This window comes from Phaenicophaeus curvirostris, chromosome 13 (assembly GCF_032191515.1).
Source record: "Phaenicophaeus curvirostris isolate KB17595 chromosome 13, BPBGC_Pcur_1.0, whole genome shotgun sequence".
NCBI classification, from domain to species: domain Eukaryota; kingdom Metazoa; phylum Chordata; class Aves; order Cuculiformes; family Cuculidae; genus Phaenicophaeus; species Phaenicophaeus curvirostris.
Window position 1 is genome coordinate 14,574,006 of NC_091404.1, and position 21,602 is coordinate 14,595,607.

Sequence of the window (21,602 nt, forward strand, 5' to 3'; positions counted from 1 at the left end):
ACAAAGATGACCTGAGGGCTGGGGCACCTCTGCTATGAGGACAGGCTGAGAGCATTGGGGCAGCCTGGAGAGGAGAAGGCTCCAAGGAGACCTTAGAGCAGCTTCCAGTGCTGAAAGGGGCTGCAGGAAAGCTGGGGAGGGACTCTTGGACAGGGAGGGCAGGAATAGGATGAGGGGGAGCAGTTTTAAATTAAGGAAGAGTACATTTAGACTGGATATAAAGAAGAAATATTTTATTGTTTGGGTGGTGAGGCACTGGCACAGGTTGCCCAGAGATCTCGTGGATGTCCCACCCCTGGAAACATTCCAGGTCAGGTTGGATGGGGCTCTGAGAAACCTGCTCAAGTTAAAGGTGTCCCTGCTTCTGCAGGGGAGTTGGACTGGATGACTTGTAAATGTCCTTCCAACCCAAACCATTCTATGATTCTATGAAATGGGCAGATTTCTTGTCTCAGGCCATAGTGGAATCACTAGGATACATAAGTATATATTATTATATATTAACTTTTTTTTTTATGCTGCAAGCCCTTTTCGCACAGCTGTTTTCCCAGGATTCTGCCCCTCTCTGGAATGGCGTCATTCCGAAATCTCGCTTGTGATTGACACTTGGTTGGTCTGGTTGAAAACTATCCTGTAGGCTTTGTTGGCAGCTAAATTGAGTCTTGAGCCAGCGTGTCTTCCTTGACAACTGAGAGGTGTTTTTCTTCCTTCCACCTTCTCCAGAATGACATAGTTGCCGAGGGAACATTGATAACCGTGCCAGTGCTCAGGGGGGCTGTATTTTTGGAGTGAGCGCTTCGGTGGTTACTGCATTTAGCAGAGGAATGGATACTCCATGCTAGGAGAGGGGCAAATGCCAGGAAAAACGAGCCTGTGCCTCAGCCAGATTAATTTGCTTGGGTCTTCTGTGCGTTGTCAGCAAGCCAGTTATCTGAATGCTCAACCGAACAGCTGCCTGTGGTCCTCCTGAGATTAGTGTGGAACTTAATCCTAAATTCCTTCTCTTCAGCTTTCTTCAGAAAACTGGAGCATAAGCGATCACCAGCCGGTACAAACGGAACTGGTGTCCAAAGTCTTCTGTTGGTGAGACTGAAATTATTCCATTTATTGTGGTTCTAGCATCAGAGCTGTGAGCATGAGTCCAGCTCTGCTACTGGGCAGTTACTGGCTGGTGAAGTGGGTAAAGCCAGGAGTGACCTCTGGAGCCCCACGAGCTGCCTTCCAGCTTGAGAACAGCTTGTGCGTTTCTCAGCAGAGTCACTTCGGAACTGTTCTCTTTATGCCGTTGTGTTCTTGCATATGTTGGAGTCGTAACTCATTTGCTTAAAATAGAGAGCTTCGGGAGTCATCGTTAGAGTGTGAGAGCTCTCCATATCCTCTTTAAAGCAACCTTTCTCATCACCAACCGGCAGATGGAGTTTAAGTTGATCCCTCTTCTCCTGGAAGCACCAAATTAAAATATTTGTAAATGTAATTGAATGTTTACAGCCACAGTACAATAATTAAAACTTTATCAATCTGAAGAGGAGCGCTTGGCTTGCAAGATTCCACTTCAATAACTGGATGTGAAAATTGTCACCTCATATTTTGGTTTGGCGTGTGTTTCCTAAGAGTGTGTCCTGGATGGCTGGTCGATTGATTGTTTTACCCGTAAGAGGAGGGTCTTCCCATTTCTCTGTACTTGGTGTGAGCGTCCTTGTTTGAGAAACTGGAGAGCCAGGTTAGCTCTGCTTAGGAGATGCCTGATGAATCCCAGCAGGCAGCTACATCTAAAAGACCCAGACACTGCGTATGCCCTGGAACGGAGAGATCACTTCCCCTGGTGAGGCTCTGCAGCAGGAGCATGAGAGGAGGAGAAAAAACGAAAGAAACAGTGAAGGAGAGTAACCTTGTTTGACTTTCAGTAGCTGGCTGGGGAACAGAAACGTCAGCGGAGAGGAGCTGGGAGTGTTTAAACCAAAACCAAACACGCCTCTTCATGCCTACCTGCTGGTTCCCCTGCGTCTCCAGGAATGGATGAGACTTCCCCCTTCCCTTGGAGATTTCCCAGACAAGTCTGGTGCTCATGGATTTTAAAATTCTTCTAACAGCTTAGTTTCTTCTTCTTTTAGTTGCTTCACAAGAGCCTTACGGATGCTTGTTATTTAAGACTTCCTTCTATAATTAATAACGGCATGTAAATGTTTTATCTTTTGTGGGATGTCACCTGAGGTGGGAAGAGCTGCTGAAGTGGGAGAAGGTTTTGCTGAAGGTACCAATCTCTGCTCTCATGACTCTGTGGTTCTCATGATTAATTTTTCCCCTTGTGTGAAGAAAAATCAAATCCACGATTCCCCTATCATACATCATTTTTCGTGGCACAGAAACGGTGTACCCTTGTCTCTCAAGCCAGCTTAAATCAGGCTGTGCGGCACCAAAATTGCTGTGAGAAACTTCCTGCTAAATATAAATCAAGATCCTCTCGTTGTAAGTGGTTTCCTTTAAGCAGTAGGGTTTTATTTTGGTGATCCCTGGCAGATTCCTGAGGGAAAGGCACTAATGGCTTTGCTGATGTCGATGGAACATGCGATTCCAGAGCATCGCTGCTGAGTTTCATTTGTCTCCCTGTAGTGGTTTCTTGTTTGTCAAAGCAGGAGCTCGTCCACGCCTTGATGTTTGTACCTCAGGCCACCCGAGCGGCTGCAGTTTGCGAGAGCAGGATGCTCTCGTGTTGTTATCGAATTCTGTTAGCCTCAATTGCATTGTTAATCCCTCTTTTTTTTCAACTGTAAACATGGATTTTGATTGCAAACTCTTGGTTCTTCTGTTCCATGTGCTTGATACACATTTTATCAGTCATCTCTGTTCCTTCCTGGCATCTCTCGTTCTGCGAGGACCAGGATGCCTGCAGCGCAGCGGCTGCATGGATGCTCCACAGCAGGGAGGTCGTGGGGGCCGGTTGCGGAGATCATCTGCTGCTTTGAGCCTGCTGCTGTCATCGCGGTTGTGCTTTTGCTTGAGTTATTCCTTTGCAGAGTCTCTGCTGTTCCAGAGGGCTGCGTGCGTTGCTTCACCTGCCTGTGGTTCCACCTTTATCGTCAGCGCGGTTGTGGAGCTTTGCACATTTCCAAGAGCTGATACGCGTTGGCTACAGTGGATTATCTAAAGTAAACAGCGAGTTAGCAGAGAGCAGAGCCTCTGCGAGGCTGCGTTCTATAGAAGATAAAAATAGACCAAAAAGTGAATTATCCCCTTACTCGGTGTTAGTTATTACGTTGAGTGTCACCTGCATTCATACCTCCAGTACGTATTTTTTGAGGATCTGCAGGTTCCTGAGACTCCTTTCATTTACAGGTTTGTTTGCTTTAATTGGCCCCCGCTTGACCGCGTAGCAATGGTTTCCCAATCTCCGCTGGCTTTTGTGGAGCAGCACCGAGTACGTGATGCGCTGCTGGCAGCAGCATATTTCACGCTCCTTTAGTGGTTTCAGTCTTAATTTAATTTCTTCAGGCAGCAATAGAAGGCAGACAGACCCTGTCCCTGGCCCTGAGCTTTGGATGTGTCTCCTCCAGCTCTAATGAGAGATGGTGCCTTCTCTAGCGCTACCGCGGGGAGGTGACTGCCTCGTTTCACAGGGTGAGAACCTATTTTCTCTGTGTCTACTCAGCTCAGCAGAGATATCACACCCTGGGGTGACACAGCCCTGTGTGCCTTGTGTCGCTGTCTGATCCCTTGCTGCTGCTTTTTTTTAACCCAGGAGGGTTTCTTACAAACTCAGAGGCCAAAGTACCTGAACTGCTCTGACTGAAGAACTTGGCCCCCTGCCTGGCAGTGAGGATGATTTCAGGTTTGAGTTTGTGTTTTTAAAGAAAGATCTTGGTCCTTGGCTTTTGAGGTTGTCTCGGGTCCCCATGGGCCCTGTGAGACACAGCGCTGGGCACCTGAGGGTTTTCTTTCTTGTAAACAAAGTATTCTGGCTTCTGGGGGATGGGCTGGGGCAAGTCCCCCTCGGTCGTCTTGTCCTGCCAGTGGGTGGGTTGCCAGTGCGTGCAAGTCAAGAATGAGATTCATCTTCTAACAAAGGAAAGGGGTGATGGAACCTGGCATTTAGAAGGAAGCTGTTACAAGGGAAGCCAGATATAGAATCACCAGGTTGGAAAAGACCCATCGGATCATCGAGTCCAACCATTCCTATCAAATACTAAACCATGTCCCTCAGCACCTCATCCTCCTGTCCCTTAAACGCCTCCAGGGAAGGTGACTCAACCCCCTCCCTGGGCAGCCTGTTCCGGTGCCCCATGACCCCTTCCATGAAAAACTTTTTCCTAATGTTCAGCCTGGTGGAGCTCGAGGCCATTCCCTCTCATCCTGTCCCCTGTCACCTGGGAGAAGAGCCCAGCTCCCTCCTCACTACATCCTCCTTTCAGGTAGCTGGAGAGAGCAATGAGGTCTCCCCTCAGCCTCCTCTTCTCCAGGCTAAACAAGCCCAGCTAGGTATCTGAAATATATGCTGACAAATGAGGGTTAAAATACAGTGATTTATTGCCAAGTCTGTCTGGTAGCCTCTTGCCAGCTTAGGCTTGTTGGTTATCAGATCCTTGTGAGCATAAAATGAAATAATATAGGCTGGACTTTGACAATCCTTAGCAGGTTGATTCCAGGAAGGGTTTCTGGGCATGGGCTCCTCCTGGAGAGGCTGCAAAGACCATTGTTTAGCCAGCGAAAGCCGAGCAGCGGCTGTTGCCATCTGACAGCTTGTTCAGCTTCCCGGGGCGCTGGAACCGCCAGCAGCAGCATCTCCCTGTGCGGGGCCTGGATCTGCTTCCCGGCAATCTCTGTGTGAGGCTGCTCGACCCCCCTCTGCTCTTCAGGGGCTCCAGCAGCTGCAATCCCTGGTGAAATGAACCATTATCTGAACATTCCCCTCTATTCCTGGAGCTCTGAAACACTTACATGGGGCCTAATGTAGTTCTAAGCACTCTGCTACTCGCTCCTGCAGAGGAAATAGGGATGTCTAAAGATTTTCTAATCCAGACAAGTGCAAGCATCTAGAGAGTGTGTTTCAAGTCCGGAGCTGCTGGGGTGACGCTTATGAGAAGGGTCTCGGTAGCCCCCTCGTCTCCTGTTTGAGACAGCAGAGCCATAGCAAGCGCTAAATAAACAAGGTGTGTGTGTGGGGAAGTGCTTCTGCTGGATGATCTTAATGCCCTCCAACCCATCTGTCCAAAATACTTTCCCATTTCAAGGAAATGACTGGTTTGTTTGTGTTGAGTCAGGAACGGGAAATGACGTGAACACTTAACTGTTTTTCCTGGTGTTTTTAAGAGGAGGCATATGCACTGTCTCAGGTCTTATTTCCAAAGGCAGTTGGTGTTTTCCACAGCCCTACTAAGTACTAGAGGCATGTGTGGGCATATATATGTATATGTATCTTAGAAAACAGCCTGTAAACCTTGTGCCTCCACCTAGTAAAATTTCACTAGTGTCTCCCTGTGGCCACGCTGTGACAGAAGCTGATACATCCCCCTCATCGTGCTGAACCAAAACCATCCTCAGGTCTTGTTTTCCCACCAGAGGAATAAATCTGCGATGATACAGCGTGCTGTAACCTCCCTCAAGTAGAAAGAAGTCAAAATTCACATTTGTCACATCTGTTTTGACCCAGCACCAGTTTCATCTGCATCTGCTTAATGCCACAGTGCATTTAATCTTTTTTAGCTGTTTACTGCTCCTCATTTGCCCTTAAAAAAAGAAATGGCCCCATGTTACATTCATTTTAGCTGCTAATAATTTCGTTAACGATTTCTTTGGTCAAGGTGTACTTCTAAACCACTCACTTGCCTTTAAATTCCATGAAAGCAAAGGCTGGTGCCTGGGTCTCTGTTGTCCTGTCCCCTCCTTCCCTAACCCTCATGCACGCACAGTCCTGCAGGACTAAGGTGGCAGCAGGTGCTAAGATTTGGTTATAGAGACTCTCAAGTTTTTGCATGTGAGATTCTCTCTCCTCTGTTCTTCTGCAAGCGCCTGGCAAAATACCTGGAACTCAAAGTTATCAGGGGGGAAAAAAACCATTTGGTTTTTTTTTAATCAGTTTGGACCTTTAAGACATTGTCCTTGTGTTAAGTCCTGCCACCCTTGCCCACATAAAGGTCAGTATGGCAACAGCCGAGCTAACAGACCACAAGGCACCTTTATCTCCTGAACTTCTGTTCCATTTCCTCACCCATCCTCGAGGAGCTCAGGAAAATCAGAATTGGCAACGTCGCCTCCTACGAATAACAGTGAAGATGCAAGTATGCAGCTCTGCAGCGGCAGGAACGCACTGCGACCCAACGTGCTCTCCAGGCAGTAACCTTTTTATTTTTAAATAAATGTTAATGTTTGACTTTCCCTTATCATCTGACGCTGATAGATGACACAATCCCAGTTCTTCTGAGAATCAAACTAAAGTAACATTTTATTGCCCTTTAAAGACTTACTTGTACTATATATAAGAAAAAATGTACAGCGATTAACAACTTCCTTAAGTTCAACCTCTGTCCTTTTGTTTTAAGCAACACTGTTCTCTGCAGGTTTCTCTGCCCTCCCCGGCGCACGCAGGACAGTGACCCACAACATGCAAGGAGAAGAAGGTTTAATTTCCAAAATTTCTGACACAGATCAGAGCATGTGTTATTAACTTCTCAGAAACACAGACCGTGTGTGCCAAGCAAATGCAGCAATAACAGCCCCCCAGTAGAAATGTATTTCAATTGGACATCTTGGCAACGCAACATCAAACAGAAGGAAATACTCATCCTATGAAACAAGATAAATGTTCGCCTCACATATAAAACTGGAATTTGAGCAGGAGTTTCTGATACAAAAGAAATTGCCCAGGGCAGCTGTGGGGAAGGGATGGTGCGGAGCCTTTCTTGCTGTACTTAGTTTGGTTGCTAAAATAGAAAAAAATGCAGAATTTAATATTAGTGTGCAGGGTGAATTCAGTTTCCGTTAACGCCACGGGGTTGACACAGTGCATGCAGCCCTAAGAAATGAAAGGATCTGATTACAGAACTTGTTTTTATTGTCTACAATCATGATACAAAATGGCCATTGCAGAAATTCATTCCTCAGGTAAGAAAATGTCCGCTCGCTCAATTATCTATTGGTGAGGAGGAAGTAAGGAATTTAAGAATTTCTTCTTCACCTAAAATTCATGGTTTATTTCTTAGTTTCACTGATGGAAGCTTGCATTTCCTTCACTGCTTCATCATGACTTTCATCCTCCTGGTACGGATACAAAAGCGTCAGGCACCAGCCTCAGCACGTACAACCACAAACCAAATGAACATTTTACATAAGACAAGTTTGCTTTTATAGGGATCACACACTGATGTGAACATAGACTAAAAATAACAAATGTTGTTTTAATAAGGATTTTTTACAGTAGGTGTAGATATAAAAGTTTTTAAAATTATTTTCACAGGTATCACTGAACATTTCATAGCTGTCTGTTACAGAAGCACTGAAAGGTGCTTTGAGTCTTTCATTTATTATACAGTTAAAATATATTACACTTCTGAAGGTATCTTAAATCACTGAACAGGTTCGCTAGCGTCTTAATGAGCCAAATGGGAGTAAAAGGCAGTCCACATTCATGATGTGAATATACAGTAAGGTGTTTGACATCCTATTAACTCACTGCTCATGTTCTCAAAATAACCATGGTGATGAGACCTGAAAAGACAAGAATTAAGAGCTCAATGCTTTAATTTCACTGAATAAAACATTTAAAATATGACATCTCACCCTATGACAGGCCAGAAAATAAAGTAAAAGTGCATGAATACATCCAGAAGTAATTTCAATATCCCCTTATCTTAAATATCATAAGTATTGCTCCAAATTTTGATGTAGGCAAATTCTGTGTAAAAAAAAAATGACACCAAAGTGCAGTACACTGAGTAGCTAAACATCAAAGAAGCTATAAATACTCCAAACAATTATCAGTCTTGCTACTGGAAAATTTTAACGTCAAGATTTCTACTCCAGTATGTGTAAGACAAGCAGGCGACCCACCAGTTTTCAGCAGGGCTGGTTATGGGCAGCAGAATTCAAACGCTGAATCATCAGCGAGGCAGATTAGTCAAGAGCTCCAAGACATTTTTGTTTCTGCTCTGTTCAGAATAACTCATCAAAGACTAGTTTTAAACAAAGATCTTAAACTTCCTTGTCAGTCTGCATAGGGAGCTTTCTGCAGACTCTTTGTTGTGACCTTTACAGAGGGAGGGGAAAAAAGACCTGCTCTGGTAGAGGTTAAAACCAATTAAAAACAGATGAAAGCAGGAAATGCAGGGGCTAGTAAACCTACTTGTGACACACTGAAAAGTTTGCTTTAATTATGTGCTGATCCAGGAAAAAGTACAAACCCCAAGTTCCTAGCCATGAATTGTATTGCTCAAGGCAGAGAGGCATTTGGAAAAACATTAGGGCTCCTTGAATCCCAGCCTTATGCAACATCAAAATAGTAATTTATCAATTCTTAGGCAACCTGACTCTCGTGCAGGCTCAGATGATGTTACTACTATAATAGCCTCTCACTGCAGAGGGCTTGGCTAGAGCCTATAGATCTCAGCACAGGTAAAGAAATTTGAGACTATTTTGCTATCCTACCGCTACAGACTGATTTAACTTATTACTTTATAAAGATTTTTGAAGATGGAAGCATGACAGAATAGAACTGTAATGCTGCCTTACATTAAGTAAGCAATTTATCCATTAAAGAATTACAGTTCAGGTATTTCTTAAGGTCTGTATTAGCTCAGACAATCAGTGCTACTAGACCCGCTCTTGGCCTTGGCTTGGATTATCTAAATCATTGCAGAGTAGTAACAGAGGCTTCTGGACAGCCTATCCCACTGGTATAGAAAATTTCAGGCAATACAGAGTTTAACTCATTTCTGTGAAGCAAATAATCCTCAAACGTCATATAGCCCTGTTGGTGTGGCATTAACCTCCCTTTCCAATTAAAAGCTACACAATCCCGTTGTACTTTGCTGTGGAAAAAAGTGGTTTCATCTTCTCAAGAGCAATCAACTTTCTAGATGAGCAAGTATCACACGTGGATAAGACTCTTTTCATTAACACTAAAAGTGCTGCTACCAAAGGGATCAAAACCTGCAAGACCCTCATACTGAATCTAGAAACATCTTTCGTTGCAAATGTATAGAGTCAAATGGTTTCATACTACAGCTAGTACTAGCAGAAACTTGAGGAATTAAAAAAAACTAGAGATAAAAACAAAACAAGGATTACTCAAAAGTCATGATCCGAAAATACATCACCATCAGCTCAGGCAGAGTGATGAGTGAGTTTTCAAACCATTTCAGCAGACTGATTTGCACCAGTCAGTCAACTGCATGTGCATGTTGCCCACCAAGGACTGGTATCTTTTCCCCTCACTACCTCACCTCTAGCTATCAGTTTGAAGCTGCCTAGCTCATTTCTTTTAAATCCTCAGTTCTGCCAGGTAGTGGGACAGGAGAACGGAGCTTAAGTGTTGTGACTGTTCTTCAAATCTGAAATAGTTATAGAAAAAGAGCTGTAATAAATGAGATGTGAAACTCATCTGTGCTTGCTAATTTAAGAGCAAGGTACAAATCAGGAAGCATTGTGGATGGTAAAGGTTTACCAAAACTTGTTTCTATGCATTTCAACTGCTTGTCAACGAGGCAGTGAATGGAGCCTTTCAGACCATCAGCGCTGGAGAGAGAAATGAAATGACAGAAGAGTTCTAGGATCTGCAATACAGTAACTTTCTCTTTCCGTGCAAGGATAAGAAATGGCACATTCCATTCAGCTTCGCTGGCAGATGCCTACAGTTGGCCAGTCATCAGGAGAAGGCAAAATTAACATGTAGTGGCCTGCACATAATAAGTATTGACTAAAATCTGGTCTAAGATACTTACAGCAACTCACGTAGCCAGCTATCACCATGACTGCAAGTCAAAATACAAGAGGAGATGCAAAACGAAACATAACATGCTGCTTTGTCTCCATGAAGTTTCCCAAAGCCACTGGCAAACACAGAAAATGTTTCCAAAAATCGAAGAAGTTGCAAGAAAACATGTCCAAAACCCTAACTACTTACCTAAAACATAAGCAGCTACTAATTTTTGATTCACACTTAAGTGGAGGTAGAGAGGCACCAGGGAATCCATTTCCCCCAATGTAGGTAGCATTAGTGCTGCAATACACACTATTCCTAGGAAGACTGTTAGTAAACTCGGTCCCGATGAGGCAGTTCTGTTTTCTGAAAAATAAGATCGTACCAATTATAAGGAATATCTGCCCAATGCAAATGTTAAATAAGCTGCAAAAATGTTTGTGGTATACTGGAGCTGCAATATCCTGAGATTTTCTTTTCCCTTTGCAGTCTGGAAGGGATGGAAAACAACTCTGAAACCCATCCTCCTAAACCCTCTGCATTTTTGCTGTGGAGAAGTCTGCTCCCTGTTCTGATCCTGGAACTTGTTTTCACAGAACTTCTCCCAAACCCCTCCCTTCTGGAAGCACAGAGCCTGCCAGGCCCAGTCACTATATATACACACTCTCATGACAGGTGGGCGTTTCAGCAACGCTTGAGGTTTCAACATGCACCCTGACTCCATTCCTTGATACGTTCCTTCAGTGATTAGTAATCAATTAGGAAAGAATGCCTAAAGGAGCTGCACAGGCAGGTAAGTCTGCTTACACCTCCAGAACAAAGCTTGGCTACAGCAAGAGCACAGATCCTTGGGCCAGATGAGTTCCCTTTCTTTCTTCACAGGACTGCCCCTGTCAGAACCAGTTTATGTGCCACAAATGAGTGTAATTTGAAACTTACTTAAAAAAAAAAAACCTACCACACACTGTAAGTGAACCACTGACAGTCCAGCATCACTAGAACCAGGAAATACAAACCATAGATAAACTGTCCTTTATACTCTCTACTGTGCTGCAGTTTGACAGCTGGAACTCACTCAAAGGCACATCATGTAACCTTTAAAACAAGCTTTTAACACGTCAGTTGAATACTTCTAACTGCATTCTTAAGCCTCATGAGAAATTAGCCAATGTTTCATCAAGTATTTCTGTCCTCAAAGTGACTAGCAATGTGTCCTCTACTTTAACTCCATCAATTTGTTATTATAGAACCATAGAACCATTAAGACCTCTAAGACCACCCAGTCCAACCGTCAGTCCATCACCACTGTGCCTACTAACACACTACTCCCAGGCTGCAGGTTATATGCAGTGACTGTGCTTGCTCCGTTTACTGCTCTTCTGTCAGCAAGTAACAGAACGTAGGCAACAAGGTTTTTAAACAGAGAAACAGGATTTGGATTCAGACCGCTCTCAGATTGCCCAGGATTATTCAAACATGCTGCACTGGGAAAACTTATCATAGCAACATTTTGTTCTGTGAGCCCAGAGATCCTGTGGGTTTACTTGAACCATTATCTTCCTCCTGCTTCCTTTGAGGGTAAAAGGTGCTTCACCAGCCAACAAACTATGTAGAAACAGTGAAACAATTTGCTTTTAACAGAAGGAATGCTCTTAAGCAAGTTAATCTACTTGACAGAACTGATTTTTGTTCTTGTAATGAAAAAAAAAGCAGTGACAAATTACAGTATAAATCAGTAAAAGTCAAGTCAAGAATCAGTTTAGATTCAGTTCCAGTAAAACTCAATACTTTTCATATCTCCCCCTACCACTTCAACTGAAGTGTTCGGCCCAGGTTTTGCCCAAGGCTGTTGATTCACTTCCTCATCTACGAAACGTGCAGAGTTTCCAGCTAACAACTGTGCTTTTCTGTACTTTTGAAACACACAATGGAGATGGCGCAGAACAAGGAGCACTTCAGAAGATGTTTTGGCAGTATTTCCTGCTCATCAGGAAATGGAGGATTAAGGGCTTGGAACAAACTCAGGAGGGGCATATGTTCTGAAAGAGCCCAGGGGAAAAAACAACTATCATCCTTTTCCAGATAAATTTCTATTGGCAGTAACAGAACTTCTGCATCAATGGAATACAGGACGTACCCTCCAAAGTATGACATGCAAATGCGGGGCAGCAAAGGGTCTGGATTAATCAAGACAGCATAAGCAGAATATTTTGGGTTCTTGGGCATGATCACCCCACAGTGAAAATGCAGTCATAAAGGTAAGTAAAAAGAATTACTTGAAAAATCTAGTCATTCTCACCACGTGAGCTGTTCAAAACTGATTCAGAAGACAGGATGGGTAAAAGATTTCAGTTACCTGGTTGACACAAAGTCTGCTCAAAAAAGACACTTTCTGCCAGATGTTCTTTTATTCGTTTTTCCTCCTCTTCCTTTTGTTGTTGTTGTTCCTTTGCAGATGGAAGTAGAGTAGCAATAATCTCCTTTTTTCCTAATGCTTTCCTCTGGCTCTGCTCAGACACTTGTAGACGGAATTTATCTATCACACCATAGTAAGATGCCCGAACATCTCTGTGACGAATCACACTGCAGAGGAAAACAACATTTTCAAACAGAGGAACTAATAAAAAGCACACCTCCTGTGGAATTACATCCTGATGTTTCCCCTCTTCCTCCTGGCCAGATACATTGCAATAGCCCAGATTCCCATTCCCTCCCCATCACTCAACGTTCTTGAAAATTTGATCTTGCCGTCTCTCTCCCCATGTGTTTGCTCTAGTTCCCAAATATATCTGCTCCAACTGGCTGGCCAAAAAGAACAGTTAATTCTTGATCTCAAGCACGCTTTTGCCTTAGCCCAAGACCTCACTGTCAATTTCCATGAAAAATCAGTTATCTGAAAGATGCCTCCTTCTTTATCAAAGTTTTTTTTATGTTAGCCAATGATTTTGAAAGCTATGGAGGGTCTTGAGTGGTCAGGGAAGGAAACAAGAGTAGGACTGCCAAATGCTTGGACAGCTGGTGGCAAGTGTCAGGCTTTTTGGTAAGAAAACCAGGAAACTCAAAGTTTTGCAACTATACTTACTGAGAAGCAAAACTCGCTCTCTCTATGAACAAGTCAGCTTGCTGTAATGGGATTTTCAAAATCAGAAGCTCACCCTTAAAGGCATGTACAGTAAAAATGACAGCTACGTACCTACACAAACGTTTCTCACCTGTCTAAATCTGGATTGCAATAACAAAGCTCTGCGCTCTAGCTTTGCTCATCAGTCTGGCTACCCTGAGCACACTTTGTAGCCTGCACAGAAACGCACATTGTTGCAGATGCTTCACTGGCTCCCCAGAGCCAGGCTGGGTGCAGCTGCAGTCACAACTGGGACTGCAGCATAGGCACCCTCTGAATTATAGCTAGAGATTCAGTTACTGTCTTGGGAAACCTTCTCACTGTCCAGCAACCGCTCTATTGCTCTGAAGAGGTTGACCAAGATGGCTTCAACAGTAAGACAGGGTGATAGTCACTGCATTTCTTCTAATTTTATGGAATTTCATGTGAAAAATTGCATGTCGGACTTAGAAAAGGCAGAGTTTTAAAATAACACTGATCAAAGACAATACCGACCTCTAAGCAGTGCTCTGCTCAACTGCTTCCTCTCTGCATTTATGACTCATTATGAGAGCACATACCTAGCACTAAAAAAACTGCAACAGTCAGTTTGAAGTCAAATCAGTTCATATGGATTTTAATAATTTTTCCAAAATGTATAACTCTGCTTTTGAAAGGCTGGTCTAAATTTCTAAGATAACTAGCTATTCTGAAAACACACCTACACATAAAGTGATTTGGCTTCAAAAAGGTTGCCAACTCCTGAGGGAACAAAAAATATTCTACCCTTGGTAATACAGGACAGTAAGCTTAAAATTGCTTCAAGAAATAGAGATATCCTTGTGATAATATATACACATTATATCTTTGTTATAATACATACATTAAAATGCTGCAAGAAACAGATTTCTGTATTTCAGTTGTCATTTAAAGGAGCGGTGTCATATCAAGATATCTACAATCATCAACACTTAGCCAGTGCTTGTAACCAGTATCTAGTCTGAACAGACTATTGGACAAGGAAACAAACAGAGATGAAGTCATCCGTGGAACTCAAAGGCTGCAGGAATGTACATAGTTTTGCTTCACTTTAGCAGCAAAGGAGCGTGCTTATGACAGGCGTTCAGCACGTTGAGTGCTGGCTGGGCAACTGCCTTCACTAAAACAAAAAGACTGTTGGGGGAAAAAAAGCCTAATTCCTACAACTCTCAGCATTTCAGCACAGCAGATTCAACTCTTATTCCTTCCTTTAACACTCCCTTTTAAAATTCTGCTTCTACTCTCAGTACCATCATACTGACTACCAACCCAAACAGAATCTTTACATAACACTGTGCTATGAGAAAAGGCATCTGCTGCCAGGCAAAGAGATGTTTTCTGCAGACCCTTATAAACAGATACATTCTCCTGTTTCTTTTTAGAGACCATTGCATAATTGGAAGCTCTGTAGAATATCTGTTTATCTGGCAAATGGCCATACTTGCACAGCACTGCTCATATCCTAGCAGTAAACACTGCCCTTAGACAGCACCCACTGGAATGGGACAGGAGTTTTGCTGCACAAAAAACTCCTTAGAAACATGCATATGTCTTATTTTCCTTTATTAAATAAAGACATTTGTTTAAGGTTAACAAAATGTAATCAAGCTCGTGTAAATGTCTGCTAGAGACTGGAATAGTTCACTAATACACTGGTATATTCTGGCCTGTTTTGTTCCACTTTTAGGAGCGTTGCCTCTGCCCACTGAAACTTTTTTCTCCATGTTTGAAACTTCCTTTCAGTTCTGTGACTTCTTGGAATTATCCAAATTACACCTACAGAAAATGGTCATTTTACAGGAAAGAGCCATTCCCCAAGCACAGTATTATTTATCCGACAAAAGATGGATCATTCAGTAGTGGAGCTTGGCCATTTGTTAGCCAGAGATTCCAGAAGTCATTTTACAGTTTGCAGCTTTCTCTTCAGAAAGCTCAGTCTGCTCTTCATACTTTCTTTAGTTGTATCTGTACATGAATACAGAAATAATATAGCAAACGGAAAATAAAAAAAGGTTGGTCCACTTTAGCTTACATACCCGCTCTACCTTGAATTATAGCTGCCTACAGATCCTATATGTTACTTAAGTCACTTAACTGGCCTTCCTATTTTCTCTGTTATTGGGTTGGGATCTGACAGGAAACACGAGTAAAGGAGAGACAGAGATCCGAGAACAAGAGGCGGTCAGGCTGAAAGGCAGACAGAAAGGCCTTTGTTACACATGGCCCAGGAAAGCATGCTCTGTAGAGCTGCATCCATTTTCATTTCGCCAATCTGCAAACAAACATTTCTCACAGAGAAATCCCAACGCCAGGGGGTCTTGCTTTTCTTGCTATTTCTAACAAACAAATACTCGGAGGAGGCTTTCACTGCTGGTTTAAGAACACTACTACAGGATGCATCTACTGGCATTTTATTTATGCCTAAAGACAAAATTAAACAAGGCAACATCCCACTATTGTAATATCTTTGCCCTAGAATAAAAGAACAGCAAAGCTCAGATGGCCACAAGAATAAGAGATTAGGAAAAGATTACATCTTTACCCAACTCAGTTCATTTTATGCAAGCTGTCATTTACTACATCTTAAATAATAACAGAAATTAAGGTAATCGAGTGTCATACATCAGAGGCAAAAAAGCACTCCACTGACTTTTACTTACATATCAACACAGCACTGAGGCTTCACTGCACCAGTAGCATCAACCACCGCATATTTATTTGGAGTCGTACAAAGAACTGCAATGAAAAGGACAGTAGTGGTAACAAATCACGAATCAATGCCTCACCAACTTCATCAACAGATACACGTAGAGATACAAGTTTGGTTTTCTCAGAAATATGCTTTGTTACACGAATCATAATTGGACCATTCAAGATCACCGACTAACCCTTAAATAGAACTTAACCTAAGAAACCCACCTTTGAATTTTAAGGCAAACTCATAGGGGTTATATAGAGTCAACACCTGCTTGTGTGTTGACTGGTCATCTGCATAAAATATAAGTTCTGTAGGAAAAACAAAAACAGGAAGATTTCCTTCCACTAACTCTGGCTGTCTTTTTTGTTGCTGCATTGGCACTGAATCCTCCTTGCTGCTTCTTGTGTTCTTATGATTTTGTATCCTCAGAGACTTCAGTTTTTGAATCGTTTAAGAATTCCAAAGCATTTTGGCAATTCTAAAGGAAAAAAAGGGGAAAAAAAAGAGAAAAGGCAAGAAGATTATTTCCACAAGTCTATACTAAACTGAGGTAGTCAACAGAGGTGTAAAAATATAGAACTTGATTCTTGGTTACAAATTTACCTTTACTTAAGTCCCTTCAAAAATGCTGAAGTAGAAAAAAATACTTGCATCAGGTTTCCATCTATTTAACAAACCGCTATAAAATAAATGGATAAGCACCTCAGGGTATCACAACAGCATTTTGTGGCCCTAGCCACTGGCTGGGGCTGCTTACGCTGGGTTTTTGCAACAAAAAGACATCCTATGCTTGCCTCAGGACGCTAACACTTGAGAAAAAACACGGCACAAATGAGGAAACACAAAGACGTAAAGCAGCAGCAGTCACCATGTAGGCAGGAATGTCTCTGCAGTGATGACCTACTCAGAGCATTCCCGGATGAGGTATAACAACTGAGGTATCTGCTCACGCAGGCACTGAGGTATGTTAAATCCCAGAGATTCAGAATGAAAGAATGGGGAACACCTTCGCATCTTGTTTAAACTAAACTCGTGTTAGAACACAGGCAACAAACCGAAAAATAACTGCGATGAATAATACCAAACAGATTTGAGGTTTTCTATTTGATTAAAAAATAACACAGGTTTTCTACCACCACTGCCTCTGACCAACATACAACCACTGCCATCCTCCCTCTGCCATCCCCATGCTTTGTTTTATTTTGAGTGACAGTCCAGAACTAAAACCAGAACCTATGACCCGATCAAGAAACAATCCCAAATGTAATTCATAAAATAAAATTAAGGCCAGACTCCTCAGCACACATGCCATTGCCCTTACACACACTGACAGAAAACAACAAAACAACTACATATTCCACCCCCATGCACGTCATATTTTACTGTAGCTCCTATTGGTTAATTATCAAACTGAAGGCATCCTTTGAGCCCTAACTATATTATATAGCAGAAAATACTAAGAGAACAAAAAGTTCCGACAGACTCATCAGTTGTCATTTCCACTTCCAATGAAGCTTTATAAAACATGGTCTATTTTGGCTCTTCTCCAGCCTAATAAACTGATCTTCTTGCACCTTAAGAAAAGTAGTTTCTGAACTTTTTAGCAGCAAACAGCCTTGGCATTATGAATAATCAAAAAGAAATGCTTTTTCTTGCATTCCAAACGTCATGACGTTCACACTTCCAAGCACCAGATACATGTTTCATACTTGAAACATGAGACAAGTTTAGGTGTTTACTAGAATGTCCGTCATATCTTCAGATTTACAGGTTATGATTCTTAATCGCAAACTAAGGTTTTATTTATTTATTTAAAATACCAAATCACCCCGGTATAATTTAAATTCATGGCTCTTACTGGAACGCCTTTCCCCAAGATCCAGTTTCTTTTCAGAGCACAGGTTTATTTCCACCTCAGTGAAACGCTACTAATAATATTCTGAAAACAAATCCCCAATGATAGTGTTCCAAGTTGATGTTCTGCTGCCTTATTAAGAAGGGTCTAGGAAAAGAAATAGCTCTGTAAGTGGAAATTTGGGTTCCAGTGCTTCTTGGAATTCTGTCGAACCCTTTTTGTTTCAGAAGACAAACTCTGGAACCCCTTTATGTAGCACGTGTAAAGATTATTTCTTGAGTCTTTGCTTCTCTTACAAATGTATACTGCAAACATCACATGTAACAGAAATACAGGCAATTCTTGACGGCAAAATGGGTTTTTTTCCTAATAGATGTGTCCAGTTTCTTCAGCTTAGCCAGCTGCAAGTGCTTAGGAGTCCCAAACTCCCACAAATCACAACATCAGTGCAGGTGTTTTCTCATGCATCTGTTGAAAACAGTGTGCAAACCTCTCAGGATCCCACAGCTCACAGGTGGAAAGCCACCGATCTCAAAATAGCACACCCCGTTACTGCTTCCTTTTCTTATTTAACTTGGCTGGATAAGAAATTCGGGCTCAACTGGCAGAGGCAAATCTGGCAAACCTAGGCCTACAGTCAACACTTTTGCTGACACAGTAGTGCTATTCAGGACAAATTTCTGGATTTCTAAGCAACTAACAAGCACACTTTTTGAGACAATTATTTTGGCTTAGAAGTCACCTTGCTGCAGTAACTTATCAGGTGATATCAGAAAAGCACTTTTTTGAAAGACTGCGTTATAAGCTATACATGCGCTGGGGAGACCTGATGGTTCAGCATCAACGACTGTTCATACGGTGCTCCTCAACAAGAAACCATGAAGACTTTTAGGAAGAAAGCCTGCATTGTCAGAACTTCTCTGCAGAGATGAACCCCGCTCAGAACCAGGCTCTGCAGCCTGCGGCTCCCCAGCCCATTCATTTAGAGGAAAGTTGGCTGCGGCGCAGCGGGTTCTCACCACCATCACCACATTTCATACAGCCAAGAATCACCGTGATTACTTGCAGAACAAAGGAAAGCACAAATACATCTGTACAAACCCAGGATCTGTGGGCTAGCCTGTGACCTACGCTGTGCCCGTGGGCTTCTCTGAAGGCTGCCAGTGAACCGCCTGTCAGGTGTGGGGATCTGTCAGATGAAATGAAATGCTCACTGCAGGACACAGGCCAAAGCGTAACACCTGAACAATGCCAGCTCGCTTTCCAACGCTCTTTGAAGTCCAGACAAACAATTGTCACCGATATTTCTTTTAACACAATAATGATCTTTCCTCCCTTAAGTTACTAAATATATACTGCTGGTGTCACAATAGCACAGAGCTGCCAGCACTTCCTTTGAAATCCCTTTCTTCATAAATCTAACTTGACAGAGAAAAACATGAAGTGAAACATAACTTCTCTCCAGGCTCAGAAATAACACTAATTGTGATTTGTTTTCACTTAACAAGTATCTGCTGAAAAAATAAATAAAGCAAGGAAGTTTTTTGTTCCCATTTTAACTTCCAGCAGCTTCATCACCATGGCTTCCAAGTGCATTTGTTGGTTGTTTTTTCCCCCCCCTAACAACTGCAAGTAACTCTACAAAATACAATCTGGTAAGCACTATCCAGAAGATAACCTCTCTGCAGTCACAGACTACACATCCTCCTTTAAAAAGCTGTCTAATTACAGTGTAATCTTTTTTGTTATATCTCACGATATAACCTCTAAATCTAAACAGTAAGCCTCTCTAATCTATACACTCAGTAAAATCGATGCCTTTTGAGTGCATATTTACAAAACAAGCCACAAAGACTTCTTCAAACTTCCCTCCAACATGTTACTTTAAGCTACGTGTAAACACAGCGCAAGATCCAAATGAGATCTATTAACATTTTGTTCCCAAAAAAGTTGTTGAAGGCCTTAAAGTGAACTTGCACAAAACAATGTTTAAACTATCTGCAATTATTTGGGAGAGTCATGAAATGATTAGAGCACAGACCCAGCAGCCAGGATGGCTGGATTCCATTATTGCTAACTCTGTTACCGACACTCCATGACCTTGAGTGAGTTGGTTAACCTCACTTAATTTGCTCATCTACAGAGGCACATATTCCGCAAAATATTTAAGTAGGCGGACAGTCACATTCAAACCAGCAGAACTACTCTGATGCTTTGCAAAAAGCCTGGGCTGAAACAGGCTACTGTTTACCCTTTTACAGGGCGATGAGAAATGCAATTAGTAACTGTCTGCAGGATGCTACAAAATTAAATACATCTCAGAGCGTGACCTATTAGCGTGGCTGCTACAACATGTATAAATCTTGCTAATACTGGCAGCAAAATTTATTAGGACCGTAGTTTTTTCCCCCCACTATTTTTTTTTCAAATGCTGAAAAGGTGACAGTAACAGAGAAGATGACTCAAACGCACACAAAAGCGGGGCAAAGCAAAATAACAGCCGGGCGCTGTTTCCCATACGTTCTACTGTAACACTTAGATGAATCCTACCGAAGAATTTCAAGGGCACATCTGCTCAGATCTCGATTTTTTTCCCCTTTCGGGTTGTCCCCATGCACCGAACCGGCCGGTTTTTAAAGCGAGCGCGACGTGGCCTTTCCCCTCGAACCCCCAGCAGCTCAAACGCCCAGAAGCCTCCGATAAACCGAGGAGAACACCGGCTCCCCGGCGAGCTCAGCTCTCCGCCCGGGACCCACCGAGGGCAGGGAGGCGGCGGTAACCGCAGCCGCTTAATTGATCCGCTTTGTTCGCTGGCAAGGAGCGGCTGGCAAGGAGCGGCCGCCGAGGCCAGAGCCGCCCCTCCCGCGCCAGGCCCCGGCCCCACTCCTGCTCCTGGCCCCAACCCATTCCTTGCCCTATTCCTGTCCCCTGCCCCATTCCTGGCCCCATTCCTATTCCTGGCCCCATTGCCATTCCCGCCCCCTGCCCTATTCCTGCCCCCATTCCCCTCCTCTGCCCCATTTACGTCCCCAAACCCATTCCATTCCTGTCCCCATTCCCGGCCCCAGTCCTATTCCTGCCCTCATTCCCAACCCTTGCCCCATTCCCGTCCCCTGCCCCAGTCCTGCCCCCATTCCCTACCTTATTCCCTACCCCACTCCCCTCCCCATTCCCATTCCCTGCCCCATTCCCTATCCCCCCCCACCCATTCCCTGCCCCATTCCTGCCCCCATTCCCCACCCTATTCCCTTCCCCATTCCCTCCCCGTTCCCATTCCCTACCCTATTCCCCTCCCCATTCCCTGCCCCATTCCCTATTCCCCCCCCGCCCCATTCCCTACCCCATTCCCGTCTCCAGCCCCATTCCTGCCCCCATTCCCTACCCTATTCCCCCCCCATTCCCATCCCCGTTCCCATTCCCCACCCTATTTCCCTCCCCATTCCCATTCCCTCCCCATTCCCTACCCTATTCCCCTCCCCATTCCCATTCCTGCCCCCATTCCCTACCCTATTTCCCTCCCCATTCCCATTCCCTCCCCTATTCCCATTCCCTCTCCTATTCCCCTCCCCATTCCCTGCCCCGTTCCATCCCCGTCCCTGTTCCCTGTCCTATTCCGTGCCTTATTCCCATCGCCGTTCCCGCCCCCCCTCCCCGCCAGCCCCGGTACCGGCCGCCGTCCCCCCGCACTCACCCCGCGGGGCCGCTTTGTCCGCCCCCCCCTCGGCCTCGGCTCCCGTCACTGCGGGCAGCGCCGGCGCGGGGGCTGCCGGGACGGCGGCGGACTCGGGCCCGGCCGACCTCCCGCGCCAAGCCTCGCGAGACTTCTCAGGCCACGCCCCCTCCCGCTGCGCCCAACCGCGCCTTCCCGTTCCGTCACGCCCCCAGCCAATCACGACTCTCAACCCCGCCACAATCCCCGCCTCCCAACCAATCACGACTTCCCGCCCCGCCCCAAGCCTCGCCCCCCGCCAATCACCACTTCCCGCCTCCGCCATGTCAGCGC

The 21,602-nt window shown here is 44.0% G+C and overlaps 1 protein-coding gene across 1 annotated transcript; it reads right to left on the reverse strand.

Annotated features, from left to right (window-relative positions):
- Nucleotides 1–7,027: 7,027 nt before the first annotated feature.
- Nucleotides 7,028–21,390, reverse strand: MOSPD1 (motile sperm domain containing 1). The gene is made up of 6 exons (XM_069867332.1): nt 21,291–21,390; nt 15,966–16,222; nt 15,707–15,782; nt 12,264–12,490; nt 10,112–10,273; nt 7,028–7,698 (listed from the first exon to the last, which is right to left on the reverse strand). The coding sequence occupies exons 2-6, from the start codon at nt 16,117–16,119 to the stop codon at nt 7,667–7,669; spliced, it is 651 nt and encodes a 216-aa protein (XP_069723433.1). The 5' UTR covers nt 16,120–16,222; nt 21,291–21,390; the 3' UTR covers nt 7,028–7,666.
- Between the last annotated feature and the right edge of the window lie 212 nt (nt 21,391–21,602).